Source organism: Solea senegalensis, linkage group LG6 (assembly GCF_019176455.1).
Source record: "Solea senegalensis isolate Sse05_10M linkage group LG6, IFAPA_SoseM_1, whole genome shotgun sequence".
NCBI classification, from domain to species: Eukaryota; Metazoa; Chordata; class Actinopteri; order Pleuronectiformes; family Soleidae; genus Solea; species Solea senegalensis.
The window spans coordinates 21,624,249-21,652,191 of NC_058026.1; the positions used below are offsets into that span (position 1 = coordinate 21,624,249).

Sequence of the window (27,943 nt, forward strand, 5' to 3'; positions counted from 1 at the left end):
TTTGCAGATGTTTGACAACTGTGTGGGACGATACATGCCAGAGTGCACTGCTGAGCCTGTTGCTGATGGAAATTAATACAGACATGATGTGGGATCGCTGAGAGCTGAAAACTGGAGTTTGAAAACTACTGGTCAAGTCACAGCTCTTGAGGCTTCACAATGGGAGTTTTTTTGTTTGTTTTGTTTTGTTTTTTCTTGCAACCGTAAGACTATTTTTATACGGTTTAGTGTAGTTTAGCAGTGCTACTTTTACTGCAATGCCTAGGACGGTGATGAGAGAGCAGAGCAGATTGAGGATTTGAATTTTAATTCATGTATCTACTCTATACTACCAGCTAACACTCTTGATAGGTTACAGCATTGGCATGTCCGTGTATTACACAGTCTTTTACTTATATGGCAGTGTATGTGTTCTGTCTAACAATTGTCTAAAAATGGATTTTGACTGTCATTCATGGTGTATCTCTATCAGGAATCAGCTTTATTTGCCAAGTATGTAGACATATGCAAGGCATCCTTTGCTGGTAGTTAATATAACATGTAATATAAAGTAAGAAATATTGGGTAAAATGAAATCTTAATGCAAAATGTACAAATATACAATGGTGGCACTGCCTAATGCTGTCACAATCAGCTCCGACTACTCTAGATGGTGGAATACACAAATAGGCCGTTGGAGTCGACTGTAGACTCAGCTGGCCGCTCAATAAATTGAAAAAAGAAACACCATTCCTTCACACACACACACACACACAGGGCTTGAACGAGACCAGAGGGGAGAGGGAAAAGGGGATTTGTTGGTGTAGGGCAGGAGAAGGAGGGTCAAACAGGCTTTGTATGTATGACGGAGCCTCAAGCATCACATTTGGCTCCAATCAAATCAGTGATGTTTTTTGACCACAATATATAAAACAGATGGAGGAGTATGATACTTTTGTGTAAAGGCTGTTTGCATTGAAAAAGTGACTTTTTTTATTTCTTTTTAGGGTGATTAATCTTTGCTCAGTTGCCTTTCTTTGTGTTTTCTGAAATATGGTGTATTCTTCCACTTTTTAGTCGGAGGGGTTTCAATGTATTTTCTCTCCTTTGTCTTGTGTTTTGACTGTGATTTGTTGCCTTCTGTAAATATTAATAATACCTCCACCTTTGACCTGCCTGTAACATGAGGCCTAATAGACTTGACCACAGACTTGAGTGTGAATGTCACCTTGACAAAAGTGTCTCTGGACGTGCAATGTTGTCTCACACCCTCAAGTGACATCTGACCTCTCAGGAAAGCAGCAGGGGATGAATTGTGCTCAAGGGATCGGGTGCTGTTTTAGCCACAAGGTGAAAAAATGAGGTCAGGTGTTCCTCACAGAGCCCTCTGCTTCCATTATAAGAGGCCTGGTTCCTCTGTGATGGATGGGCGTAGCTGAGATGCCAGGCCCCTTTGGAGCAGAGTCCACAGCAGGGGAGGCACCATCTGGGAACAGAATGTCAAGGCTGGCCCCAAGGGTGAAGATTTATGTCCCAACCTCAGGTTCAAAGACTGTGTCTGTCACAGCATAGATGAAGTGGCAATGACAGCTTTCCTCTTTCCTTTCTAGTCCAAAAAGTGTCCATCCATTTTTGTCCATGGATACAACAGAAGGATGGAGGGGATCAAACAACCTCGGGGTGAAGTTTTTCCAACCTGAGCGTGTTCCTCGGTGTGTGCCGAACTGACACAGTTACAAGTGTAAGTCTGTTACTGTGGTGCCATTGTTTTTTTTGTTTTGTTTTTGAGTTGATTCAATGCCCAACTGAGAAATGTTTTTTTCCAACTTAAACAGCGTTTATAAATTAAGGACAGAACGAAACAAAAACTTTTTTATCCAGATTTTCCTCCACCCCCTGAAGAAGCCACAGTCGTTTACAATATGTTGTTATTTATTCTTCAAAACAACTCTACCCTCCTCTACACACACCCAATCGCAACACAGGTGATGTGTAGCACGAGGTCAATCGACTGACCAGTGAATTCTCCATCACTTTGTGCCGAGTAACAACATTCAGACGACCTGGCACTTTTCCAGGCCATAGACACAGATGTGGGAGACAGACATAAAAGCTAAAGTGTGCATGTGCAGTCTCTTGGTATTACTTATGTTGTGGGGACCTAAATCCTAAATACAAAGTCCCATCGTGGAAATTAGTCCTCCTTTTATGAACTAAAAACAAATCCCTCTAATGCAAATCCTTACATTTTAGGTTAATTTTTTTAAGTTTAAGTTTCGGGGTTGGCAAGACATACTAGCTTTGTTTAAGTGTGTTTGTGTGCGTGCGCGTGTGTTTGTCATATGGAGCTCATTTTATTCCTTCACTTTGACAATAATCGTGTGGAAGCATAAAGCATGTGTGCATTTAAGCAATTACGTTGACTGGAATACAGGAGGAATGTGACTGTGTTGTGTGATGTTCATGTACTGTGTAAAATATATTAACACAGATATTGGTACATACTGTAGCTGTTATACACTGGGCAAATCAGTATGGCAATAGGCAAGTTGGTATATACTTTATTTATACTACCTACATGCAGCACTGTGCGAGAGTTTTAGGCCGGTGTGAAATTCTGAAAGTAGGAATGCTCTCACAAATGTAATTTCTAATTGTTTATTTATCATCAATTTACAAAATTCAAAGTGAGATAACTTTAACTAAATCAATATATGGCGTGACTCCACACTTCAAACCAGCATCAGTTATTATAAGCACACTTGCACAAAGTCGGGGGATTGTGTAGCATTTATAGTCGGGTGTGTGATTAAGTAATTATACCACAGTTTTCTTTACAGTTTTTGTTTTGTTTTTCCGGCTTCTCCCTCTCTCGGGGTCACCACAGCGGATTATCTTCATATTTGATTTGGTAGAGATTTTTACTCCGGATACAATCCTCCCATTTATCTGGGCTTGGGACCAGCACAAGGAGAACACTGGCTGGGCTCAATTAACAGTGTCCAATTAACAATGAGCAATGGGAATTGAGTACCTTGCTCTTACCCTGGACCTGGCGTGGACTCAAACGGCAACCCTTCTATCACAAGCCAAGTTCCCTTTCCGCTTGGCTTTGGGCTTCCCCGTAAGTTGCAAATCAGTCATTACCTGAATAAGAAACAGCTGTGTATAGTCAGCTCAAAACTGGGCGAGGAACAGCCAGACTCTGCTACCAAGGTGAGCTTGTGGAAGACCAACATCAGCAAGGTCTCTCCCAGGCATTCCCGTGGCAGACTGGGGTTTCAAGATGTGCTGTTCAAGCTCTTCTGAAGAAGCACAAAGACACGGACGACACTTGACAACCGTTGAAAGACACATCACGAAATCAGAAGATGTCCGGCAGAGCCATCCGCTCAGAAGTGGTAGAAACCTGCGGGTTCTTGGTTCATCCATCTACTGTCTGAAGAAGTCTGTTCACGAGGGATGTTCATGGAAGAATTGTGGCCAAACAAGCCACACCTCATGGACGTGACAATACTACGAGTACATAAGAACTGGGCTGCAGAAACGCGGCAGTCGGTGCTCTGACTCAAAATTTGAAATATTTGGCTGTAGCAGAAGGCAATTTGTTCACCGAACGTCTGGAGAGCGGTGCAATAATGACTGTCTGCAGGCAACAGTGAAGCATTGTGGAGGTTCCTTTCTTGATTTTGGGGCTGCACTTCTGCAAATAGAGTTGGGGATGTGCTTGTGATTAAGGGTGTCTTTAATGCTGTGAAATACAAGCTGATACTTATCCATCATGGAGGCGTCTGATTGGCACCAAATTCATTCTGCAGTGGGAAAACGATGCCAAACATAGCTAATCTCATTAAAAACTGTCTCAGAGAAGAACTAGGAGTCCTGAAGTGATGGTATGTCCCACACATCTGATAAGACAGACATAACATCTGGCAGTATGACGCAGAGCCAGTGAGATGTTGTGGTTGGAAGTTGTGCCATTGCCATTATTGCTGGGCACAGATTTGGAGAAGATTTGATTAAGTGCCATGGAGAGCGATAAGCATGGCGGTGATGTGATGTTTGATCCCTCTGTGACAAATACAACTAGAATGTTAAACAATAAGAGCAGGAGCTCTTGGGAGGAGATCGTTTTGCTGGATGTTTGAGGTTAGAGAAGTCCTTGGCAAAAAAGGGAAGCCATGGTTGTTGTTTTTTTTTAATGTGAGGCCAGTTTTTAAGTGTGTGTGCAGTGATATGTCTCCCCAAAGAGCTGGTTGTTTTCTGCCTCCTCTCAGCAGGACACTGCAGGTTTAATGTGCACTGCCTCCAGCTTGTTCCATGTGCATCCACACACACCGTTCAACTGAAAACACATGCATGCATACACAAGGTAACGATGCTACAGGGCGTCAGTGCTTGGGCAATCTCTTCTGGAAGTGAATTTAGGGAATAATAAAGGGCTTGGTGATTCCCTCTTAACCGCATTTAGGCTGCTTTCCCCTGTTTCCATGGTAGGCAAATTCAGTGCTTGGAGTTTTAGTGTTGCCCTCTTCATATGAAAACAACAGGAAAGGGTCTCCCAGACTAGTTAAGGTTGCAAGATGGCATGTTTACATAAACCACTTATTTCTGGGGAAGAAAAATGTCTCGTCTTGGAAACTGGCAACAAAATTACCTTTGCAGCCTAGTGAAATAAAATGATCAGACATATAAAATAAAAGGATGAAGTACCAATGCACCACTTTGCTGGCAAAATGAATAAGCAGGTCAAAGAAATCGAGCTAATCTTAAGCTGTTTGATTATGTTTTTATTTGAGCTACACTTATCCCAGGAACAAATGACTAGATTTAAGAAGTTTCACTTCTCTGCTTTTAGAGGGACATGTTTGTGGAGTAAATAACCTTGCAGAATGCACCTTTAATTTATTGCTGCTTCGTATATCTGTTCATCTTTTTCTTCATATGCTGGTTGCAAATTACATACACAACATATAGTATACAGCCAACTGTGCTAGTGATGACAGTTTATTTTTATTTATTTTCACCGTTTAACTATCACCGTTGGAATCAGTTGAAACTCGAGGTGAATGAAAGTCTAATTCAAAGAGCAAGCTAAAAAAATTCATTAATTCACTTATTCACTGTCTATCGTTTCATCCTCCGCATGAGGCCAATCACAGCTGACATTGTGCGACAGGTTTGGGGTTGGGGACCCACTGTCCTGCATGTTTTAGATGTTTCCTACGGAATTCGATTTGTGTCAATATTTTCAAACAACCAACTTTTCATGATGCAAGTAAAATATCAATTTAATCAAAAAATATTGTATTTTATTGTTTGAAAATACACTTGTTCTTTGCGCTCCCTGATTGGTTCTTTGCATTGTGGTTTGCAATTCTGACCAAGGGTGGGCCTTAGGAAGCTGTCTGCTGATTGGCTACTGAGTTTTGGAGCAACAGCTCAATGGACAGGCTGTAGTCAGGGCTTGGAGTCGATGTCCGTCTGGAACTCATTCCCAAGTGTTCCCTGTTGACATCCGACAAAATAATTGTAGGTATCTAACGTATATAATCTGACAAGCGTTAGATACTTACAATTACAGTGAAAAGTGTTGTTTGAAACTATTGACACAAATCTAATTCCATAGTTTCCCTGCTCCAGCACACCTGATTCAAATAAATGGGTCGTCATCAGGCTTCTGCAGTGTTTGCTGATGAGCTGACCATTTGAATCAGGTGTGTTGGAGCAGGGACATATCTAAACCATGCAGGACAGTGGGCCCCCAGGACCAGGATTGAGAAACCCTTCTCTAGAGTGTTCAATTAACCTCTGCCTGTTGACACAGTAAGTACCCAGAGAAAACCTGATGCGCACACAGGGGAGAACATGCAAACTCCACACAGGAAGGCTCTTGTTCAGACCAGGTTGCAAAACCAGGGTCTTTTTGCCATAAGGCAACAGTGCTAGCCACTACTCTGCCGTGTGGCCTCTCATGTGTATATGCTATACAAATGAAAGATATTTGGTGGCAAATTGCTTCTAAGTTATCATACTATCCAGAATCTCTTGGGACTCTCTGGAGAGAGACAGTTTTACCAGAATACCACAAATATACCAGCTTCACAGATTGAAAGTATCTCCAGCAGCTCATGATACTATATAGTGATGATGAGCTACACATGAGCTGTTTTATGTATAATTCTTATCTGAACTAGCACTTTCAGTTTTTCCTAACCAGCATGTTCATGCATGTGTGTTGTTTTTGGCAGATCGGGCGAATCTGGATATAATTACCCCGAATTACATTTACTCAGGTTATCATTCCTACTTATAGTGGAAAATTAAACTACTTTGTAATGTCAGAATTAAAAAAAAAACATCTGGAAAATGACAGATGATAGTGTTGGTCTGTTATGTACCATGGAGGTTTTTAGGGTAATTATATTTTGATGGTTTTGCCTTTGTTCCTGAAACTGTAGAAAGCAGCTATGAGTCAAATCCTGGTTTCTGGTTCAGAGTGGCTGTTTTGAAGTTTGCAGGTTAAATCAGTGAGCAGAGTTTGGGTTGAACTTGGTGAAAAGTCTGTTTCTGTTCAGACAGCACACACATACACACATGCACACACACACTTCTAAGCTATACCTCCAAATAATAAATGTCCCTGTTGTGTCAACTGTGAATGAATGGCAAACTTTTGTTTACACTTGAGCCCATGTCTGGTATTTAAGAGGTCACTGCGGGTCACTTGCCTGCTTCCACCATTGCTAAAATTTGAAGGGGTGGGGTTTCTTTTTTTACTTTTCTCTAGCCCCCCCAGATTCTTGGGATGAAGGTGTGTTAGATTATTTTTCACAACACAAACTGCTAAAACCCATGATTTCTTCCAGAGAGGCAATTTACTCATGTCATGGGGAATTTGTCATTATAGCAACCAAAAAAAAAAAAAGGAAACAACACATCATATTTCAAGATCACTTCTCCCATGTATCTGTTTTTATAAACTATGAACATATACTAAAAAAGTAGAATATGTAAAATAACTAATTAGTTCATTTGGATAAAGCTGTTCCACATTGATTGATGCTATACTGACTTTTTAAAACAGTGCAATATGTGTTTTGTTTTTCATTTTGGCAAAACCTTCTCATTTTCAATAAGACAAGGTTAAAATTAAATTAAAAGTATTTGAATGCAAACTGAGATGATTACTATCAGAAATGGCTTGTACCACATTGACAGCAGTAGACAGAACAGTAACCGCAAACAAAATTGGTGTCTTTAGTTTCATTTGCTTTTGTGATGGTGTAAGATATAAATACACTGTCTAATCCTTACTTGCCAGCCGTGAAAGATGTTTTGATTCTACTGAAATTCAAAATCTCAGTTACATCAGGTGGTTAAATGCGGGCGATATCATTTTTTTTTATTCTTGTCCACAAATTATTCAGTAAATGCTCATTTACTCAATAAAAACTAAAAAGGAATGTGCGAAGGTGGCAAGGGGCACCACTGCAGGTTGCCCCTCTCCACATGGGGTGGAGATCAGGTACGGGTCAGTCAGAAAACACTTCTCTGATTTGAGCTGCTTGTACTTTGGTCTAAGTTGTAAAGTCCTTCACAGTGTGAGTCTTCCAGCTTCAGTATCGGTCATGGGTCAAAGAGCAGGGCCCTATAGAAGGATCTGCCTGTCACACTAACCCACGGACGTCCTGTGAGCATCAACCTGCCTGTCTCTGTAACACAAATCTGGACGGGCTTTAGGCTTGACTCATGATTGTACATGCACTAATTACTGGCCGGTGTAGTTGTCATTGCAAGATATCAAGCAGTTAGCTTAGCTTAGCACAAAGGCAGTAATGGGAGTATGACACTATACAGTTGTAGGACGGCTCGGCACGGCCACTGATTGGTCAGAGTGTGCCGTCACTGGAAGAGTCATGAGCACAACGTCCGACACGGGAATCAACACGGACAATGCCGCACTGTAGATTAGTTAACGTCTATTACGGCGTCTTGAGGGACAGTAGCAGACCACAGTAGACTTATGCAAGCAAAAACAAAGAACTGGTCTCCAGACTCACTAATTTAGTTAGTTGAAGGAGGTCTGGTCCAGTACAGAAGTATTATTTCAAGTTAACTGATAAAATAACAGGCTACACAGTTAAACCAGAGCCTGCTTGAGTTGTCTCTGAAACACCATACTGAGCCAATTAGACCTGTACAATGGGACCATCAATTACCCCTAGCATGGACAATCTATAGGACTCTTGAACTATAATGAGATTAATTCCTCTTGAACGGGATAAATCCCTTCCTAAATGTCAATGTAGAAGAAGTGATTGAAGTTAACAAGCTCATTAGTGAACTTTAGGGCAATGTTCAGACCCGTATGGTTGATTCTCAGTTGGCAGTCAGGTCGTACAAAACTCAAAAATTCAAAAGTGCCAGTGGTTTCAAACCAGTAAGGGACAAGGCTGACATTATCCCACATTTGAGTAGCTGTCATAAAATCCAATATAAAGGCTAAAATGATTGCACATTGGTCCATCTCTAAGCACGTTCTAAATTCCTCTCACTGCTTTCAGACAAACGCCCAAGTATTTTCTTGAGATTGTCTGACATAAACTTAAAAACACTAATAAATAAAAACGTATTTGTATTCTTCACAAAAAAAGGACACCCATTTTCCTTAGACTCCAATAGCTTATATCAGAGGGGTCAAACTGGTGGCCCACGGACCACATGCGGCCCACTGTTCGATTTCATGCAGCCCACCACTTAATCTCATGTTATAACATTAAATTAAATTGCATATGTATATATATATATATACATATATACAGCTGCATATGTATATATATACATCTGCCAATGTTATTATTTACTTTATTTTCCATTTTTTTTCTCTGTTTTTAGTATTAATAGTTTGATCATCATAGATATGCTTTTATTGTGATGTATTCATCATTATACAAAAACAAGCACTTAATAAGCTCATAACTAATTCTGTGTTATGTCATCATGGATGTATCTTCAGTGCAATATGATGAGGAAATATTGTGTTATAATTTAAAGCTTATATTGCCAAGCCTGCTACCGAACAGCTTTTTTTCCCTACTTAATTTTTTAAACGGCTCATATGAACTGCAGTTTATAAGGTATAGGATTTAATACTGGTTTACTGTATAACAGCTCGAATGGTTTTGATGCTCCTCATACCGACATCACTCCCAGTAAACTGATTCCTAAAACATCTCAACTGAAGTTTGGCTTAATCCTATACATTCTGTGATTGTTTCTGAGAGTAGTCCAAGTCTTGATTCCTTATAAGAAAAGGGGTGAAGGGAAAGAGAGTAAGAGCAAACAACAGATGGACCAGAAGGTCGAGACAAGCTGTGTCTCATTTCCACAGAGTTGTAATCAGAACCTTCTGGGGTGACTTAAGGCACAGGGCTCGGATCGGTTTACCTCAGCCTTTTGACTTTAACTGTCTGTGAAACCAAATTGTTAATCGAGGCTGCATTTTATCTGGAGAAATAAAGCTTTATGCTCTGCGAGGCTTGAACCAGTCCTAGCCTGTATCTGCTCTTGGTTCCTTTCCTTCATTTATACCCTTTAATTCTTAAAGATGAAATGAGGCATCTGGGACACATCAAGTGGACTATGTGCTCTGTCTATGTACAGTGTATACATGATGTGCCTCAGAGTGCATCAGAAGGCTGTTTACAGCTGATCACATTGAGTCACCCAAAAAAAGATTAGCCAGATGACCTGCTGTTCGTCTGAAAGGAGTCCAGTTGCAGTTTAACGGGGGTTTAAGCTCTTAAATGTTGTTTAAGTGTTTCTACAGAGACCTGAATAGAATTAACACTCTTTGAAGGAAAGGGGATAAACAGGGAGGAAAGTTGCCCTGTTAAAGCAAGTTAAACCTTTGACACTGACTGGAGAAAAATGTAGGTTCATGTTGTTATTCCTTTTTTTATGCTTTATGTGTTTGTTCACCCAAATTACAGAACTCACTGACACCTTTTTTCTATTGTTTAAATAGAATAGTATTCATGTGCCAAGCATTATAAACATGCTCTTTGAATAATCCAGATTATAAACACTGTTACTGGAAATAATGTATATTTTGTTCTTTTAAAGTAATTAAATTAAAAGTCCATGACAAAAACCTCTATTCGTCCACCACTTTTATAGGTTTAGTTTAGGAAATGATGGTTTATGGTTTATCAGTAAGAATAAGAAGCAAAAAAAAGTATTTATTCAACCAGAACTAAGAGCTTAATGAGACAAAACAGAATAATCAGTTGTGAACTCTGGCCCTTTGTGGATTAATGTCATTGACTTTCAATCACTTCATTAACTTCATCACTTTATATATACAATGTATAGTGTAAATGTTGTTAGAAATAGGGCTGCAGATGGGAAATACTGTCTCTTCAATAGCAAAATAACACCAAACTTAAAGTTGCATCACATGTATATGTCTATTGTCATATTACGGGTTTATTTATAGGTTCTGTTTAGTTTTAATATGGAAAGAAAATCAAATTAATTGGGACCGCTTGCCAAAATATCCCCTGTCTCCATTTCGGCTCCAAAAAAAAATGAAAATAAAAAAATCTGGGCACATGTAGCGCAATAAACTTTAATGACAGGTTTAATTTGTAGCAAATAAACTACAGCTGCAATTTCAACATGGATAGTTTTTCCCTGTATTTTAAAACAAGTGACTCATAACCTTCCTGAATGATCGAAGGAGCTGCTGAGTAGAAAAGGTTGAAGGTTCAAAGACGGAGCAATGATGATCTTTAGGAACAAAATCTGCATATGTTGAAAGAATATCATGGAAAATATAGTGACTAGTTTGATGTGGGTGAACGTGTCAGTCCATGAGGTTCCTTTAGTTTTTTACACTGAAGATTGGTGCGCTGGCTTATTTCAGTGGAAGGTGAAGCCTGAGAAGAACCACACCACCACTGTCTGAAGACCAGACTGTAGCTCAAGGGGGTCTGAGAGTAGATGAGAGCCAGAGCAGCAGAGCAGGAGGAGGCAGATTTGGTTTCACCCCTGGGTGTGCTGAGTGGAGGTCTCCCTCTCACACTGGTGCGATGAACAATATTTCATGGTGTGGTATGAACCTGCGGGCCATGCCCAGAGGATTTCACCACCGCACTCTTAATGATGGAAAATGAACGCTCCAGTGAACAGAGCCAAAAAGCCCCCACTGACAACATTTCTAAACTATTTACAGCACAGGTCTGAGAGCAGTGTAAGGTAAGGTAAGGGATCACTCTGGATATGTTTCTGCTGATTTGGCTGAAAAGCGGGAAACCTGTCAGACACAGTTTGTTATGATTTCCATACGAAGGGGCAAGTGAGAGAAACTGTTAGGAGGATGATAAAGTAAGAAATAAGAAATGTAACAATACATATATTGTATATGTATGTGTATATATATATATATATATATATATATATATATATATATATATATATATATATGTGTGTGTATATATATATATATATATATATATATATATATATAAATATATATATATATATATATATGTACATACATAGATATGTTAGCTGTATATCTGACCCTGAGATAACAAATCAGAGGTTTGTTTTTTCACCTGATAAACCAAACATGCTGAGTGATGAAGTAGTCTTTTAAGCACCGTGGACAGACTCCACCCAGCATGCGTGGAAGAAAACCTCTCGTTCCACTGGGGGGCTGGCCACAGACAGCAGCTCCATCCATCCACGCAGACTGACGCTCCACAGAGTCTGATTGAGCGCATATTTTTTGACAACTTTTACGCGCAGCCAAAATGAGCGTCTTTACTTCAAACGTGGCATTGCTGTGGCTGATAACAATACCCTGCCTGGAGGCCATTCACGGATTATACAATTTTGGCCAGCATGACTTGTTCTACAAAAAGAATCACTGCAAACCAATCCCCGCAAACCTGCTCCTGTGCCACGACATAGAGTACACGGAGATGCGCCTCCCGAACCTGCTCGGACACGAAACCATGAATGAAGTTCTGCAGCAAGCTTCGTCGTGGATCCCGCTGGTCCAGAAACAATGTCACCCCGACACAAGAAAGTTCCTCTGCTCCCTCTTTGCTCCGGTGTGTCTGGATGATCTGGATGAGCCCATACAGCCGTGCAGGTCTCTGTGCGAGAGCGTCAAACACGGCTGCGCGCCCGTCATGTCCGCGTTTGGCTTCCCGTGGCCGAAGATGCTGGACTGCGACCGCTTCCCCTTAGACAACGACCTCTGCATACCACCTGCAGGCATGGACAACTTTGTGCCAGCCACGAAAGAAGGTAAAAACACGAGACTGCATCACTGTCTACTTCAGTCAGCTGCTCAAACAACTCAACCAAGAGAGAGGATTGAGATTATCTTTCCGTGTTATAGATGAAATGTAACCATTCATGCACATACGTCATTAATTCACTCACTTGGACATGGAAATGTCATTTGTGTTCATTGTTATCCCAATCTTGCTTATACATCACATTTTGTGGTGAGTTATTTTACAGACTGCCTAACATTTCACTGATTGTCAGTTGTGTCCACTGTGTTTCTTTCAGTGCCCAGAGTGTGTGATGCTTGTAAGGAAACCGATGAGAACGACAACGAAATTGTTGACAACCTGTGTAAGAATGACTTTGGTAAGTCAACCCAGATGTGTCTGAGGAAAGTGTGTAGGAAATAAGTCATATTTTCCCCCAAAAATGCCTCAGTTTTAGCACCAAACCATGTAAATACAGATGGCTTCTAATTCCCCCTATCCTCATTCTCTCTGCTTCACGGTTGAAGCTCTGAAGATCAAGGTCAAGGAGATCTCCTACATCAACGGGGACACCAAGATAGTGCCAGAGACCAAGAGCAAGACCATCTACAAGCTGAAAGGCGTGACAGAGCATGACCTGAAGAAGACGGTGCTGTGGCTAAAGGACGGCCTGCAGTGTATCTGCGAGGAGATGAACGACATCAACGCCGCCTACCTGGTCATGGGCCAGAAGATGGACGGCCATCTGGTCATCACCTCGCTGAAGCGCTGGCAGAAGGGACAGCGCGAGTTTAAGAGGATTTCTCGCAGCATCCGCAAGCTCCAGTGTTAGAAAGGAAATGAAACAAAAAAAAACCAACTGCATGTGTTACTGTTGAAGATAAAGTTTGATAGAGCTCTTTCCCCATTCATACTTTCATGAAGATTAGCCCCCGGAAAGAAAAATGCTTCCCTGCCCTTTGAAAACACATCACTTCATGTGTCTTCCATTAGTTTATTCTGTGAAATGCTAGATTTAAAAAAACAATGAGGCATATATATGTCAAGGTGAACAAGATAACTTCCATTAACTGTAAATTGTGTGTTTTTTAAGGTTTTGTGTAACATTTTATTTGCCAACTTTGTTGCTCAACAGTGTTGTTGTATCCGGTTTAGACATAGACTACTTTTACTTAGACAGCAAAATTCCAATATTAATGTAATTTAGGCAATTATCTGCATGAAAGCAGAATTTTCTGATTTCCTAAACCCTAATAAGGTCACAGAATCAGCAATAACCGGTTTGTGAGGTGGAATTTTCTGATTTTTTGGCAGCAACATGTCTAATGGTGTTAGGCCACCATTAGACATGTTGTTAATGCAACTTTATGATGATAGAGATGATAAAGTCTCATCATCATCTCATGTTGACAAATATCTGCAGTGAACAAAAAGGTCTATTCAAGACATGCTTGACATTTATACACATGACTCATTAATGAAGATGTGAGTCATAGTCTGTTTATTTTCTGGAACATGTACACTAAACAGGAATATGAATGGATTATTCTGTTCATGGACTGAAACAACGTTCTTTTAAGAATAAGGTCAAAAATTGGGTTGGTGTCAAAGGGGGAAAAACGCAAATGGAAACACAGACGCAAATGGAAACAGACAGTTTTGTCCTTTAGTGCAAAATGTTCATTTTGCACCAAAGGAACCCACTCACCCCAGTGTCACCCCACACCCCCGCCATCTTTGCTGTCACCTCATTAATTGCAGTTAATTGCTAGGATTGTTAGGATTAAATTTAGCTTCAAGGTTCAAGTCCAGGATTGAAGATGACTGACTCTGATGATCATTGGCACATATGGCTTCCTGTGACATATAAAGTTTATAAAGTGAGTTTATCACACCTACATATACATTTGTTATATATATTTGTGTGGAGTTAGAAAGAAATGTGTGTCTAACTTTTATTCAAGGAGGCCTCCCACAGGTTAACTCCTATACAAAACATATCTGTGCTACAAGAAAGACTCCGCAATTAAATCCTTTGCTTTATTAAAGAGCTCCGGTAACATCATTTAGGGACATTAAAACCTTGCCGAAGTAGGTATAAGGATCATTTTTAAACACTACTCTCTGCCCTGTTGATTCTGTAGTTGTTTTGTGAGTTGAATCTGAATCTGTGTCACTCATGTCAGTGCTGTGATGGATCACAAAAAGTTTTATATTCGTATCCCCACCTTTTCTTCATCCAAAAGAAATGAGAGATAGCTGGCTATGTTCTCTTTTTTGTACTACAGCCACTGCGTACTTTTCTACCACAGTATGATAAAAGCAATATTTTTCTACTCCTGACCTTCATGTCATTTAAACTTATGTAATGTTTTGGTTTGTTTGAGTGACGTAGTGTTTTGTTTTGTTTTTATGGTGAATATCTTGAGTGTGGATTGATGGGTGTGTGTTTGAAAAAAAAGTGTTACTGTGTAAATATCTAATACTATCCTTTTTATTATTGTATGTTTTCCATTAAGTAAAAGTTGCCATGTTTCTAAAAGTCTTTTTGAAATATGATTACATTAAAATACAATTTAATAATAATGATCCTCTTGAATAAAAAAAGGGAAAACAAAATTAGTCCTAAAGGCCACAGTTATAGCACAAGCGGTAATTGTATCAACACTGCCCTCTTGTGGCAGAAGCAGTTGCCTATTTTATGTGCATTTAGTGCTGTTTAACATCAGAACATCATATTTTTTTTAAAACTAAACATTTGAACCATTATCAAATTTAATTACAGTATAATGCTCAAATCTCTCAGTATTGTGCTGAATACGCCTTGTGTGCATAAAGATGCCCCTTTAATTCTAAGGGTTTTTTTATGTGCGGACACGTCACATGTAGCACACTGGCACCTGTTTTTGGAAGTGTTTCAAAAACTTTCATCGCTGTAGAATATTCTGCTCACAAACTCTTTTTAAAAGACTTTAAAAAACATATTCTCTTAAACTTTGGAGTGTTCACTTCATCCTTTGCTCTTTGTCACCCTTATTCTGGCAAGTGCCATATATTGTAAAATAAATCTTTATTTACTTATAATAAAAGTCACTTTAAATCCCATGTCCCAGACAGATTTGCAAGAATCTACCCTCATCCCCTCAAGTTCCTCCTCACACACAAATGCCATCAAAAAAAACTTCTTTGACAGACATAGTTACATGTAATAATTCCCAGTGAGTCCCATCCATGTTATGGTACGATGGATGATTGTATACCTACACTGAACCTAGAACCTGTACTGAGCAGAGTTTGGTGAGGATGTTTAGACATTTTCACCACATGAGCTGCTGAGTTGCACATTTATCATGATGCAAAACCAAAATGAGTAGACTCTGCAGTCTGTAATGTGCATTACACTGATTTCAAAGAGAGCAGGACATCACATTCTTGTATCTGAACCTTATAAGATGATAAGATATGTATCTGGATACATGGGAAACAAAACAGTTGTCCCTCCACATTCAAAGGATGTTTGTTTGTCCACTAAAAACATCATTTAACAAGAGTGTGTTTGACTTAAATTTACACCAGGTTGTACCTGTTATCATCCATGTCAGGAAAAATTACACAGGGAAACATATAAAGATGAGAAAACAAACAGGTAATAATAATAATAATGTTCCACTGAGATTTTTTTATTATTACTTTTTATTAATTTTCCACAACACACAGATACATATGGCTGCTTTCCAAAAGTATGTTCTATAAAGGTACATTTTCCCCCAATTCAGAACAACAGATGTCCAATTTTCTTAAAAAGGGAATGCTTTTTTAAAGCTAATGGAAGAAGGGGAAGCTGAAGATGTGGTTTATAAAACATGATGAAGGGTGTGAAAGAGGGAGAGAGCAGGAAGAGACAGAGGGATGATGGACAAATGAGTATCTTAGCAGATAAATAAATACAGTGGGGGTGGAGTGGCTCAGTGGTTAAGACCCTACCTCGTGTACCAAAGACATCATGGTCGCAAGTTTGATTCCACCCCTGGCTAATTGTACTTGATTCCATTGTAAGTCGCTTTGGATAAAAGCGTCTGCTAAATGACATGTAATGTAATGTAATGTAAATATGTGTATCAGCGAGAACCACACACATACTCTTTTTCCGTTCATTTTTTACATAATAAAGACCAAATGAAGTGTGTTTATTTCATTTCTGGCTTTTCACAGGTTGACGTGAACATCTGGCAATTTGTGGTCCAATGGCGCCATCTGCTGGACATAAGAAAAACCTAAGAAGAATCTAAATAGATCCATGTTGGTCAGATGGTCAGCTCGTCAACAAGCTCTGCAGAAGCCTGGCAATGAGCTGTTCATCTGAATCAGGTGTGTTGGAACAGGGCAACATCTAAAACATGCAGGGAACTGTTCCCTGAGGACAGGATTGGGAAACACTGCTTTAATACAGCGATTCCCAATCCTGGTCCGCAGGGACCCTTTACCTTGCCATGTTTTAGATGTTGCCCTGATCCAACACACCTGATTGAGATGAACAGCTCGTTACCACTCAAACAGCCCTACTTTGTGATTGGTTGGCCATTCGCCGGTATTCAACTTCCTTATAAAAGCTACTTCCGTTTTTCAATCGCGCCACTAGCGCAGCAGAGTAGATGGGGACGTAAGTTTTACTTTACTTTTGTATCGACTTTACCGTTTCGACACTGACGAACAAACACAAACAAACAGCTGCTTTCCAGTCACTGCTGCTTTCCAGTCACTGCTCTTTTAAATAACACACTCACACTCGCTGGTTTACATCTCATTCTCTGTTTGTGTTTAATCTGTTTGCTGCAACAGGTGTCCCTATTTACAAACCTGCAGCAAAACGCGGACTGGCCATCGTTGACTGAATGGACTGGATTTGGTTGGTCCCGGCGTGAGTACAAGAGAAACCCATTTGTTTAAAAGATACATCGAACGCATTTAATGCTTATATTTAAACTAAGGGGGACATTTTGTTTGGAATGATCAAATAAAACCCGAAGTGGAGTTTACAAGTTTGACTGTACTGGTACGACTGAAAGGCTGAAAAGTGCTTGCGTGTAGTCTAAACGGGCTCGGTGTTCAGGTCGATGACTGGTCATTCTGAAACCTTTGGTGTAATGGTGTGCTTTTCTTTTTTTTTAATTACAGAATCAAGACCCAACAAGATTTTTACCTCCTATGTGGTGCTTGACAAATGTCCATAAAGCAAAAGGGAATAGCTCCACTCTTTGTCACTCAAAGCTGCTTTACACTACAATTTTTGCCATTCACTCACATTTATATAGCCCATTTACCTGTTCACATGCCAAGGACTAGTGGTGCTTGGTAAAATAAAATGGCATTAAAAAAATCCTTGTATAAAATGGACAAATCATTTAAAGGTTTTGGGTTTCAAGTTGCAGACTGGTGTTTCATTCCATAACATTTGGTATGGTGACGTGCTGTAGGGTGTTTATTTAAAAATAATCTTACTTATGTTTTGTTTTGAAGCATTTGTTACAGTGTGCTGCGGCTTTGGTTTCCAGTGTCACAATGCATTATGGTTAAAACATTTACGCCACTTGACTAAAATGCTATGAGGGAGACACTCACATCTGGTACCTCTAAAACAAACTGCCATGGCCTCGGGTTGGTGACTGTGGCATTTCAGTTTGTAATTTTTGTGAGATTGTTTTTCTACTGTTTTATTATTATTTTATTATCATTTTTTTAAAGAAAACATGTCTACCATGGAATCAAGGATCAACATGGCTTTGATCTCCAAGTAGTGCTGGTTAAACTTAGCAAAAAACAAACCAACTTCTAGAAAATGGCTGAAACCTAAGTCACTGAGTAAAATTGTTCAATGATCTAAATGGGCTCAGGTTTGGGTCAGGTGACTGGTTTCGTAATATTTGGGATGTGTGGTTTTATTGTTTGCCCTGTTGTATAAAGTTAAATCTTTACTTGAATGAAGGGTGCATGGCTTTGATATCAAGTAGTGCTTGACAAATTTCCAAGAAAAAAACTTATTTTGGAGACTTGGATGGTATTCTTAAAACAAACTATTTAATAAAAAAAACATGACTGAAACAAACCAAAAATAATCTTTATGTAATGTTGCAAAAGGTTTAATTTTGTAACTTTTGGGATGCTAAACCCCATGTCTATACTTTTAGAACCATAAAAAGCCAAATGGCTGCAAACTCTGGGTCCTCCACAAGTAGATAAATCATCTGAATGGCTTCAGGTTTTACATTGGTGGCAGTTGTTTCAGTTGGTATGGTAGTTTTTGTTTTTTTAATCCGGTGTGTTCAAAATGTTTAAGTGCAGATTTTGTGCAGTGCTTATCACACTTAAAACAAACATTTATCCTTAAATGCCAGGAGGCTAATACTTGTAAAACACACGTATTTTCATTTTGCAACATTCGGGATGCTGTTGTGCTGCTCCACGTGAGACAAACTGAAGAAAAAGACCTGTGACACAAATAAACCAAACCCATGTCCATATTTCTGGAACCCATGGAAAGCAAAATGACTGCAAACTCTGGGTCCTTGACTTAAGTGGATCATTCAAGTGGCTGGTGGCAGTTGTTTCAGGTACGTTACTGTGTGATATTTAATATTTATATATTTAATAGTTGGGATGGTGATGTTCTGACCCATTTGGGACCAAGCATATTTATTTAAAGTTAAAATGATACAAATAATACTGCTAATGAAATAACTGCAACTTAAGTTGAAACCCTTATGGGATTAAACTGGGGAAAATTTTTATTTTACCAGTAGAAGTAACGTATGTTTGTTTAAACAGGACCTGACAAGAAGCTTATTCAAAACTCTGGATTGTCCTGTGTCCAATGATGAGACTTAGAAGATATTGGAGTTGAAAATTCACTGCAAATGGAGGATTACACGCACATCAGTGGACCCAGTGTGGATGGATAAAGAAGCCCCATCTTTCAAAAAGCAAAGATGCTGTCCCAGGTTTAAGGTAGGTGACTGATGTTTCATTGTGTAATCTTTGTGGTCTGCTTTTTTTCTACTCTAATCCAGAATGAAGACCCAACATGGTTTTGACCTCAAGGCAGTGCTTGACAGTCTACTAGGACTACTCCAAAAAACTCTGCATGGACTTTCATCATATGGATATTTACCAATCTTGCATTATTGTCTGCTCATTGTGATTACTGTACTTTTGTTTGTTGAAATGTGCTCTAACAAAGGTTTACAAACCCTATTCTACTCCAGAATCACTAAACTTCAACATGGCAATGAATGATGGATTTCCTGGACAATTTCACAACACTGACCATCAAAACAACGCCTCTGAATTGCTGGCTTATGAGGAGCTGAAATCTTTCTGAACAGAAGTGCAATGATGCACAGTTTCTACTCTGAGAAGATGTTGGAGTTGAAATTTCACTGCAAATGAAGGAGTGCACACACATCAGTGGACCCAGTCTACTCTTGGCCAGTGTGCATGGATAAAGAAGCCTGATCTTTTTTTAAAAAAAAAGCAAATATGCTTGGTCACAATAATGTCCTGTTGGGCTTAAGGTAGGTGACTGTGATGTTTCATGTTATAACCATTGTCATCTGCTTTTTTCTTTCTAATCTAATCCAGAACCAAGACCCAACATCATTTTAACCACAAGGCAGTGCTCGACACTCTTCCAGGACAACTGCAAAAAACTCTGCATGGACTTTCATCATATAGATATTTTCAAATTTTGCAATATTGTCTGTTTTTACTAGATGAGTTGAAATGTTTCCTCAGTTGTGATTACTGTACTTTAGTTTGTTGTTCATTGTTGAAATGTGCTCTAACAAAGGTTTACAAACCCTTTTCTACTCCAGAATCACTGGTTCAACATGGTTTGACCTCAAAGCAATGCATGATGGACTTCCTGGTCAATTTCAGAAAACTCCAAACACTGACAGTCAAAAAACGCCTGCATTTTTGGCCCATGAGGAGCAGCTGAAATATTTCTCCACACATAAGTGCGATGGTGCGCAGTTTCTCGTCTGAAAAGATGTTGGAGTTGAAAATTCACAATCAAACAAATGGAGTATGCACACACATCAGTGGACCCAGTCTACTCTTGGCCACTGTGCATGGATAAAGAAGCCTGATCTTTTGAAAATGGCAACGATGCTTGTTCACAAGTCTACGTGAGATGTTGTCCTTGGTTTAAGGTAGGTATCTGATTTTTCATTTTGTAACCATTGTCTGCTTTTTTTTCCCTAATCTAATCCAGAATGAAGACCCAACATGGTTTTGACCTCAAGGCAGTGCTTGACAGACTTCTAGAACAACTCCAAAAAACTGCATGGACTTTCATCATATGGATATTTACCAATCATTATTGTCTGTTCATTGTGATTACTGTACTTTTTTGTTTGAAAATGTGCTTTAACAAAGGTTTACAAACCCTATTCTACTCCAGAATCACTAAACTTCAACATGGCAATGAATGATGGATTTCCTGGACAATTTCACAACACTGACCGTCAAAACAACGCCTCTGAATTGCTGGCTTATGAGGAGGAGCTGAAATCTTTCTGAACAGAAGTGCAATGATGCACAGTTTCTACTCTGAGAAGATGTTGGAGTTGAAATTTCACTGCAAATGAAGGAGTACACACACATCAGTGGACCCAGTCTACTCTGGGCCAGTGTGCATGGATAAAGAAGCCTGATCTTTTGAAAATGGCAACGATGCTTGTTCACAAGTCTACGTGAGATGTTGTCCTTGGTTTAAGGTAGGTATCTGATTTTTCATTTTGTAACCATTGTCTGCTTTTTTTTCCCTAATCTAATCCAGAATGAAGACCCAACATGGTTTTGACCTCAAGGCAGTGCTTGACAGACTTCTAGAACAACTCCAAAAAACTGCATGGACTTTCATCATATGGATATTTACCAATCATTATTGTCTGTTCATTGTGATTACTGTACTTTTTTGTTTGAAAATGTGCTTTAACAAAGGTTTACAAACCCTATTCTACTCCAGAATCACTAAACTTCAACATGGCAATGAATGATGGATTTCCTGGACAATTTCAGAACATTGACCGTCAAAACAACGCCTCTGAATTGCTGGCTTATGAGGAGCTGACATTTTTCTCAACAGAAATGCAATGATGCAGTTTCTCGTCAGAAGATGTTGGCGTTGAAAATTCACAACAAATGGAGTACACACATCAGTGGACCCAGTCTACTCTGGGCCAGTGTGCATGGATAAAGAAGCCTGATCTTTTTTTAAAAAAAAAGCTAATATGCTTGGTCACAATAATGTCCTGCTGGGTTTAAGGTAGGTGACTGTGACGTTTCATGTTGTAACCATTGTCATCTGCTTTTTTCTTTCTAATCTAATCCAGAACCAAGACCCAACATCATTTTAACCACAAGGCAGTGCTCGACACTCTTCCAGGACAACTGCAAAAAACTCTGCATGGACTTTCATCATATAGATATTTACAAATTTTGCAATATTGTCTGTTTTTACTAGATGAGTTGAAATGTTTCCTCTCAATTGTGATTACTGTACTTTAGTTTGTTGTTCATTGTTGAAATGTGTTCTAACAAAGGTTTACAAACCCTTTTCTACTCCAGAATCACTGGTTCAACATGGTTTGACCTCAAAGCAATGCATGATGGACTTCCTGGTCAATTTCAGAAAACTCCAAACACTGACAGTCAAAAAAACACCTGAATTTTTGGCCCATGAGGAGGAGCTGAAATATTTCTCCACACAAGTGCGATGGTGCACAGTTTCTCGTCTGAAAAGATGTCGGAGTTGAAAATTCACAATCAAACAAATGGAGTATGCACACATCAGTGGACCCAGTCTACTCTTGGCCACTGTGCATGGATAAAGAAGCCTGATCTTTTGAAAACGGCAACGATGCTTGTTCACAAGTCTACGTGAGATACTGTCCTTGGTTTAAGGTAGGTATCTGATTTTTCATTTTGTAACCATTGTCTGCTTTTTTTTTTTCCTTATCTAATCCAGAATCGAGACCCAACATGGTTTAGACCTCAAGGCAGTGCTTGACAGACTTCTAGAACAACTCCAAAAAACTCTGCATGGACTTTCATCATATGGATATTTACCAATCTTGCATTATTGTCTGTTCATTGTGATTACTGTACTTTTTTGTTTGAAAATGTGCTCTAACAAAGGTTTACAAACCCTGTTCTACTCCAGAATCACTAAACTTCAACATGGCAATGAATGATGGATTTCCTGGACAATTTCAGAACATTGACCGTCAAAACAACGCCTCTGAACTGCTGGCTTATGAGGAGGAGCTGAAATCTTTCTGAACAGAAGTGCAATGATGCACAGTTTCTACTCTGAGAAGACCGGAGCTGACCTTTTTCTCAACAGAAATGCAATGATGCACAGTTTCTCGTCAGAAGATGTTGGCGTTGAAAATTCACAACAAATGGAGTACACACATCAGTGCCCCAGTCTACTCTTGGCCACTGTGCCAAGTAAACAAGCTTGGTCACAATTCTGTGTGATGCTGTCTTGGGTTTAAGGTAGGTGACTGATGTTTCATTTTGTAACCATTGTCTGCTTTTTTAACTAATCTAATCCAGAACCAAGACCCAACATAATTTTAACCACAAGGCAGTGCTCAACAGTCTTCCAGGACAACTCCAAAAAACTGCATGGACTTTCATCATATGGGTATTTACAAATCTTGCATTATTGTCCATCTTTACTAGATGGGTTGAAATGCTTCCTCTTCATTGTGATTACTGTACTTCAGTTTGTTCATTGTTGGAAGAAATGTGCTGTAACGTAGGTTTACAAACCCTATTCTACTCCAGAATCACTAAACTTCAACACGGTTTGACCTCAATGCAATGCATGATGGACTTCCTGGTCAATTTCAGAGAACTCCAAACACTGACATTCAAAACACCTGATTTTCTGGCCCATGAGGAGGAGCTGAAAATGGCTAAAAAACAAGTTCTTGTTAAATGGGTTTCAAGTTGATAACATTTGGTGTGGTGATGTGTGGGATTTTGTTTCCAGTGTCAAAATGCACTATGGTTAAAACATTTATTCCACTTGTCTAAAATGCTGTGAGGGAGACACTCACATCTGGTACCGCTAAAACAAACTGCCACGCTCTCGGGTTAGTGACTGTGGCGTTTGAGTTCGTAATATGTGTGAGATTGTTTTTCTGCTGTTTAAATTTTTTTTTTAAACATCTACTGTGGAATCAAGGATCAACATGGCTTCGATCTCCAAGTAGTGCTGGTTAAACTTAGCAAAAAACAAACCAACTTTTTGAAAATGGCTGAAACCTAAGTCATTGAGTAAAACTGTTCAATCATCTAAACAGGCTCAGGTTTGGGTCAGGTGACTGGTTTTGTATTTGAGATGTATGGTTTTATTGTTTCCCCTGTTGTACAAAAAAGTAAAATCTTTTCTTGAATGAAGGGCGCATGGCTTTGATATCAAGTAGTGCTTGACAAATCTCCAAGAAAGAATCTTATTTTGGAGACTTGGATGGTACTCTTAATACAAACTAAATATATATTTAAAAAAACATGACTGAAACCAAAAAAAAAATCCTTATGTAATGTTACAAAAGATTTAATTTTGTAACATTTGGGATGCTAAACCCCATGTCTGTACTTTTAGAACTATAAAAAGCCAAATGGCTGCAAACTCTGGGTCCTCGACAAGTAGATAAATCATCTGAATGGCTTCAGGTTTTACATTGGTTGCAGTTGTTTCAGTTGGTATGGTAGTGTTTGTTTTGGGTTTTTTTTTTTTAAATCCGGTGTTCAAAATGTTGAAGCGCAGATTTTGTGCAGTGCTCATCACACTTCTTAAAACAAATTCATCCTAAATGGCAGGAGGCTAATACTTGTAATACACAGGTATTTTCATTTTGTAATATGTCCATATTTCTGGAACCCATGGAAAGCAAAATGACTGCAAACTCTGGGTCCTTGACTTAAGTGGATCATTCAAGTGGCTGGTGGCAGTTGTTTCAGGTACGTTACTGTGTGATATTTAATATTTATATATTTAATAGTTGGGATGGTGATGTTCTGCTAATGAAATAACTGCAACTTAAGTTGAAACCCTTATGGGATTAAACTGGGAAAAAAAAATTTATTTTACCAGTAGAAGTAACGTATGTTTGTTTAAACAGGACCTGACAAGAAGCTTATTCAAAACCCTGGATTGTCCTGTGTCCAATGATGAGTCTTAGAAAGATATTGGAGTTGAAAATTCACTGCAAATGGAGGATTACACGCACATCAGTGGACCCAGTGTGGATGGATAAAGAAGCCTGATCTTTCAAAAAGCAAAGATGCTGTCCCGGGTTTAAGGTAGGTGACTGATGTTTCATTGTGTAACTGTTGTGGTCTGCTTTTTTTTTCTACTCTAATCCAGAATGAAGACCCAACATGGTTTTGACCTCAAGGCAGTGCTTGACAGTCTTCTAGGACAACTCCAAAAAGCTCTGCATGGACTTTCATCATATGGATATTTACCAATCTTGCATTATTGTCTCCTCATTGTGATTACTGTACTTTTGTTTGTTGAAATGTGCTCTAACAAAGCTTTACAAACCCTTTTCTACTCCAGAATCACTAAAGTTCAACATGGTTTGACCTCAAGGCAATGCATGATGGACTCCCTGGTCTATTTCAGAAAACTCCAAACACTGACAGTCAAAAAATACAACTGAAAACTTCCCTGAAAGAAAATGGGTGCAAAGATTTGCAGCAGGTTGTCTTGGAAACTTGTTGTAGTCAAATGTTCACAGCAAATGGAGTTCAAGGTGGACACATTCTACTCTTGGCTAATCAGGATTGAGTGAGATGCAAGGATCTTTGAAAGGATTCATTTTCATAACTGCGATGGAGGATTGGAGTACCTGAATAAACTCAAAATGGATATTTGGTTCAAAGGTCTATTTCTGGCAACATCTGGAAATATCAGCTCTCAGGATGACTGCACTTATCAAAAAATGCTAATATTTATGACCTTAAGGCAAATGCTTAAACATTCTGGACAACTTCAAAGAGGAGGAGCTTGATACTTAACACGCGGAGTGCAACGATGCATAGTTGTCTGTGGATACAAGAAGTTCAACTCATGATTGAGCAAACGGATATGCTTATTCCTAACTCTGTGACAAGATGGGAGCAGTGGATTAAATACCTGAATAATTCTACTCTCACACATGGATGAAATTGGTTCAAAGGTCCATTTCTGGCAACATCTGGAAATGTTGATTCTAAAGAGGATTCCACTTCCCCCAATAAGGCCATTGAAACTAAAAATGGAGACACTGTAAACATTCATGGATACCAATCCCCAAAACTGTTTCAGGGAGGTCACTGTGGTGTTTCATTTTGCAACCAGCAGGTTTTTGTTTTTTTTTGTCATTATCAAATGTGCTATAACACAAAATGTTTGACAAACTTCATGAACACCAACACAAAGTTCAGTCACACTAACATTTTAAATCAAGCGGCCATGTCACAAGAGTTTGCACAACTGTGCAAACAGTCACACTACAAAGTTGCTGCCACGGCAACACAAAATATTACACAAAACGAACAAACTACCACTTCCACAAGCAAAATGTATAGAACCATCAAGTGCAAACGTCACAAAAACCACACCTGCGCTGATGTCTCGACAACACAAACGGTAGCGTAGTTGTCCAACACAAAGCTTGCTTACCCCGACTAGTGTTTGCGCAACTGTGCAAACACAATCACACTACAAAGTTGCTCCTATGGCAACACAAAGTGTTACACAGAATGAAGATGTATTTACATCAACAATTCATGCATCACAACATTCACCCACTCAGATCAAAGACCTCAGTATACAATGATGTAAATAAACAGTGAGTGTAGTTCGCGTTCCCAACTGCATTTCTCTGGAAATGCATGTTTGTTTGTTTGTCTGTTTGTCATTGTCTGCGTCCTTAATGTTGTAAACCTCATCTCTGTCTCCCTGAACCCCCCTCCCCCTTTTCCGGTCGGTGGCCTCTCATTGTTAAAAAAAACAAAACAAAGTACAGTGATGAGATATACACCAGACTCATCCTGTGTAGAGCAAATCTGTCCGACACTATGAGGCTTACAGTCAGTCCGACTGTTTGCCTAAGTTGCTGGACAGGACAGATCCAATCCTCAATACTTTGTCCTGTTTGTGTGGCAAGGAGAGGAAAGGAGGAGAGGAAAGGTCTTGAGCCGCATCACCTTCTGCAGGATGGAGACAAAGTAAGTTTGTTCATTTTCACGGTTTGATTTGCTAAGGTTCCGTTTCTCATCTGTTCACAGAAAACAGCGTGAACAGATGAGATGGACTGGATTTGTTTTACCTGAGTGAGTAGATGGTCTTTCTTTCTTCCCCATCTTTCAGTTTGTTTTATTTTTTCATCCCCTCTTATTATTCTTTCCTTCTTGCCATCCATTTTTTCATCCCTCTCCTTTCTTTCAGTCCCGTCTTTCCATTGCTTTAATTCTGTCATCTCTGTCATTCCTTTTTTCTTTCCCTCATCCCTTTGTTTCTGTCTTCAGTCCCCTCTTGTTTGTTCTGTCTTTCCTTTTTTCATCCCTCTTTCTTTCCTTCTCTTCTATCCTTTATTGCTTTTCTTTCTTTCTGTCAATACAAAGAGAAAATATCAGAATAAAATAAAAAATATTGTAGTGTATGAATGTAATTGCATAGACTGTGGTTAAATAAGACAGAAGGAATATAGCTGTTGGAATGCAATAAAATGAACAAACACTGAATATGTTGTTCAGTTGTGTACTTTGAAAAGTAACAATAACTTTATTCATATCAAGTGCTTTCACAGACCAGATGTAGTTGTTAGTCAAATTCTGCCAACAAACACTCCTAAATTTCACATACTGGCCCTTTAACATTCACATTTTAAACTGAAGTTAATATTTTAACATACTTTAATCTAAAGTAGAGTTTCTGTTTGGATTTTCAGCTGTAACAGAAGAATCTGAAACAGAGTTGTGTATGATTTTCCTCACACAAGTGTTAGTGTTATAATGCAACCAGTAGGTGGCGCCATAGCATAAGTCTCAGTAACTGTGAATTTTGACTTTTTTTTTCCCTTGCATTAATAGAAAACAAGGTATAATTGGCTGATTGACATTTAACCCTACATTTAATTTTATTTACACTACGCACAAGTATCGTATCGAGTGGCTTTCCTTCTTTAAAGGACCAGTGTGAAGATTTTATCACCCTCACTTGGACAGCTCTCATTGGTTGTTGGGTGAAATGGAAAATAGTTTGATCGTTCTTTTGAATCATGAACGTCTTGTAAACACGATGCAATCATTTGAAAGACCAATAAGTGAGTTGTTCAAATTGTTACGTATAGCTTTCTTTGTATTGCTTTGCATGCAAAGTGCTAGAAGAATAATCTGAGTTTAAATTACTTTTCCTACTGATTTTCACTCTTATCCTCTTAAGGCCTTAGTCTTTATACTTCACATGTAACAAATTTCTTTTATGCTCTGTTTTTTACTGACTTTAAGGATTTTATTTTTACACTTTATATTGATTTCTTTCAATTCTGTCTCTGTATTGATTTTGAATCTGCCTTTGTGTAAGAATGTTAAATAAATAAAAA

The 27,943-nt window shown here is 39.0% G+C and overlaps 1 protein-coding gene and 1 long non-coding RNA gene across 2 annotated transcripts; both read left to right on the forward strand.

The window, feature by feature from the left end:
* Window positions 1-11,715: 11,715 nt before the first annotated feature.
* sfrp2 (secreted frizzled-related protein 2) lies at window positions 11,716-15,380 on the forward strand. The gene is made up of 3 exons (XM_044027509.1): window positions 11,716-12,303; window positions 12,574-12,654; window positions 12,803-15,380. The coding sequence occupies exons 1-3, from the start codon at window positions 11,802-11,804 to the stop codon at window positions 13,105-13,107; spliced, it is 888 nt and encodes a 295-aa protein (XP_043883444.1). The 5' UTR covers window positions 11,716-11,801; the 3' UTR covers window positions 13,108-15,380.
* Window positions 15,381-16,896: 1,516 nt separating this feature from the next.
* LOC122771679 lies at window positions 16,897-17,975 on the forward strand. The gene is made up of 3 exons (XR_006360637.1): window positions 16,897-16,935; window positions 17,115-17,193; window positions 17,451-17,975. It is a non-coding gene; the product is annotated as an uncharacterized LOC122771679 (long non-coding RNA).
* The last annotated feature ends 9,968 nt before the right edge of the window (window positions 17,976-27,943 follow it).

Excerpts from the sequence above, each read along its gene's own strand:
- sfrp2 (XM_044027509.1), top strand. The coding sequence starts at position 11,802 with ATGAGCGTCTTTACTTCAAACGTGGCATTGCTGTGGCTGATAACAATA. Across the intron at positions 12,304-12,573 it reads TGTGCCAGCCACGAAAGAAG|TGCCCAGAGTGTGTGATGCT; the intron begins GTAAAAACACGA and ends TGTTTCTTTCAG. Across the intron at positions 12,655-12,802 it reads CCTGTGTAAGAATGACTTTG|CTCTGAAGATCAAGGTCAAG; the intron begins GTAAGTCAACCC and ends TCACGGTTGAAG.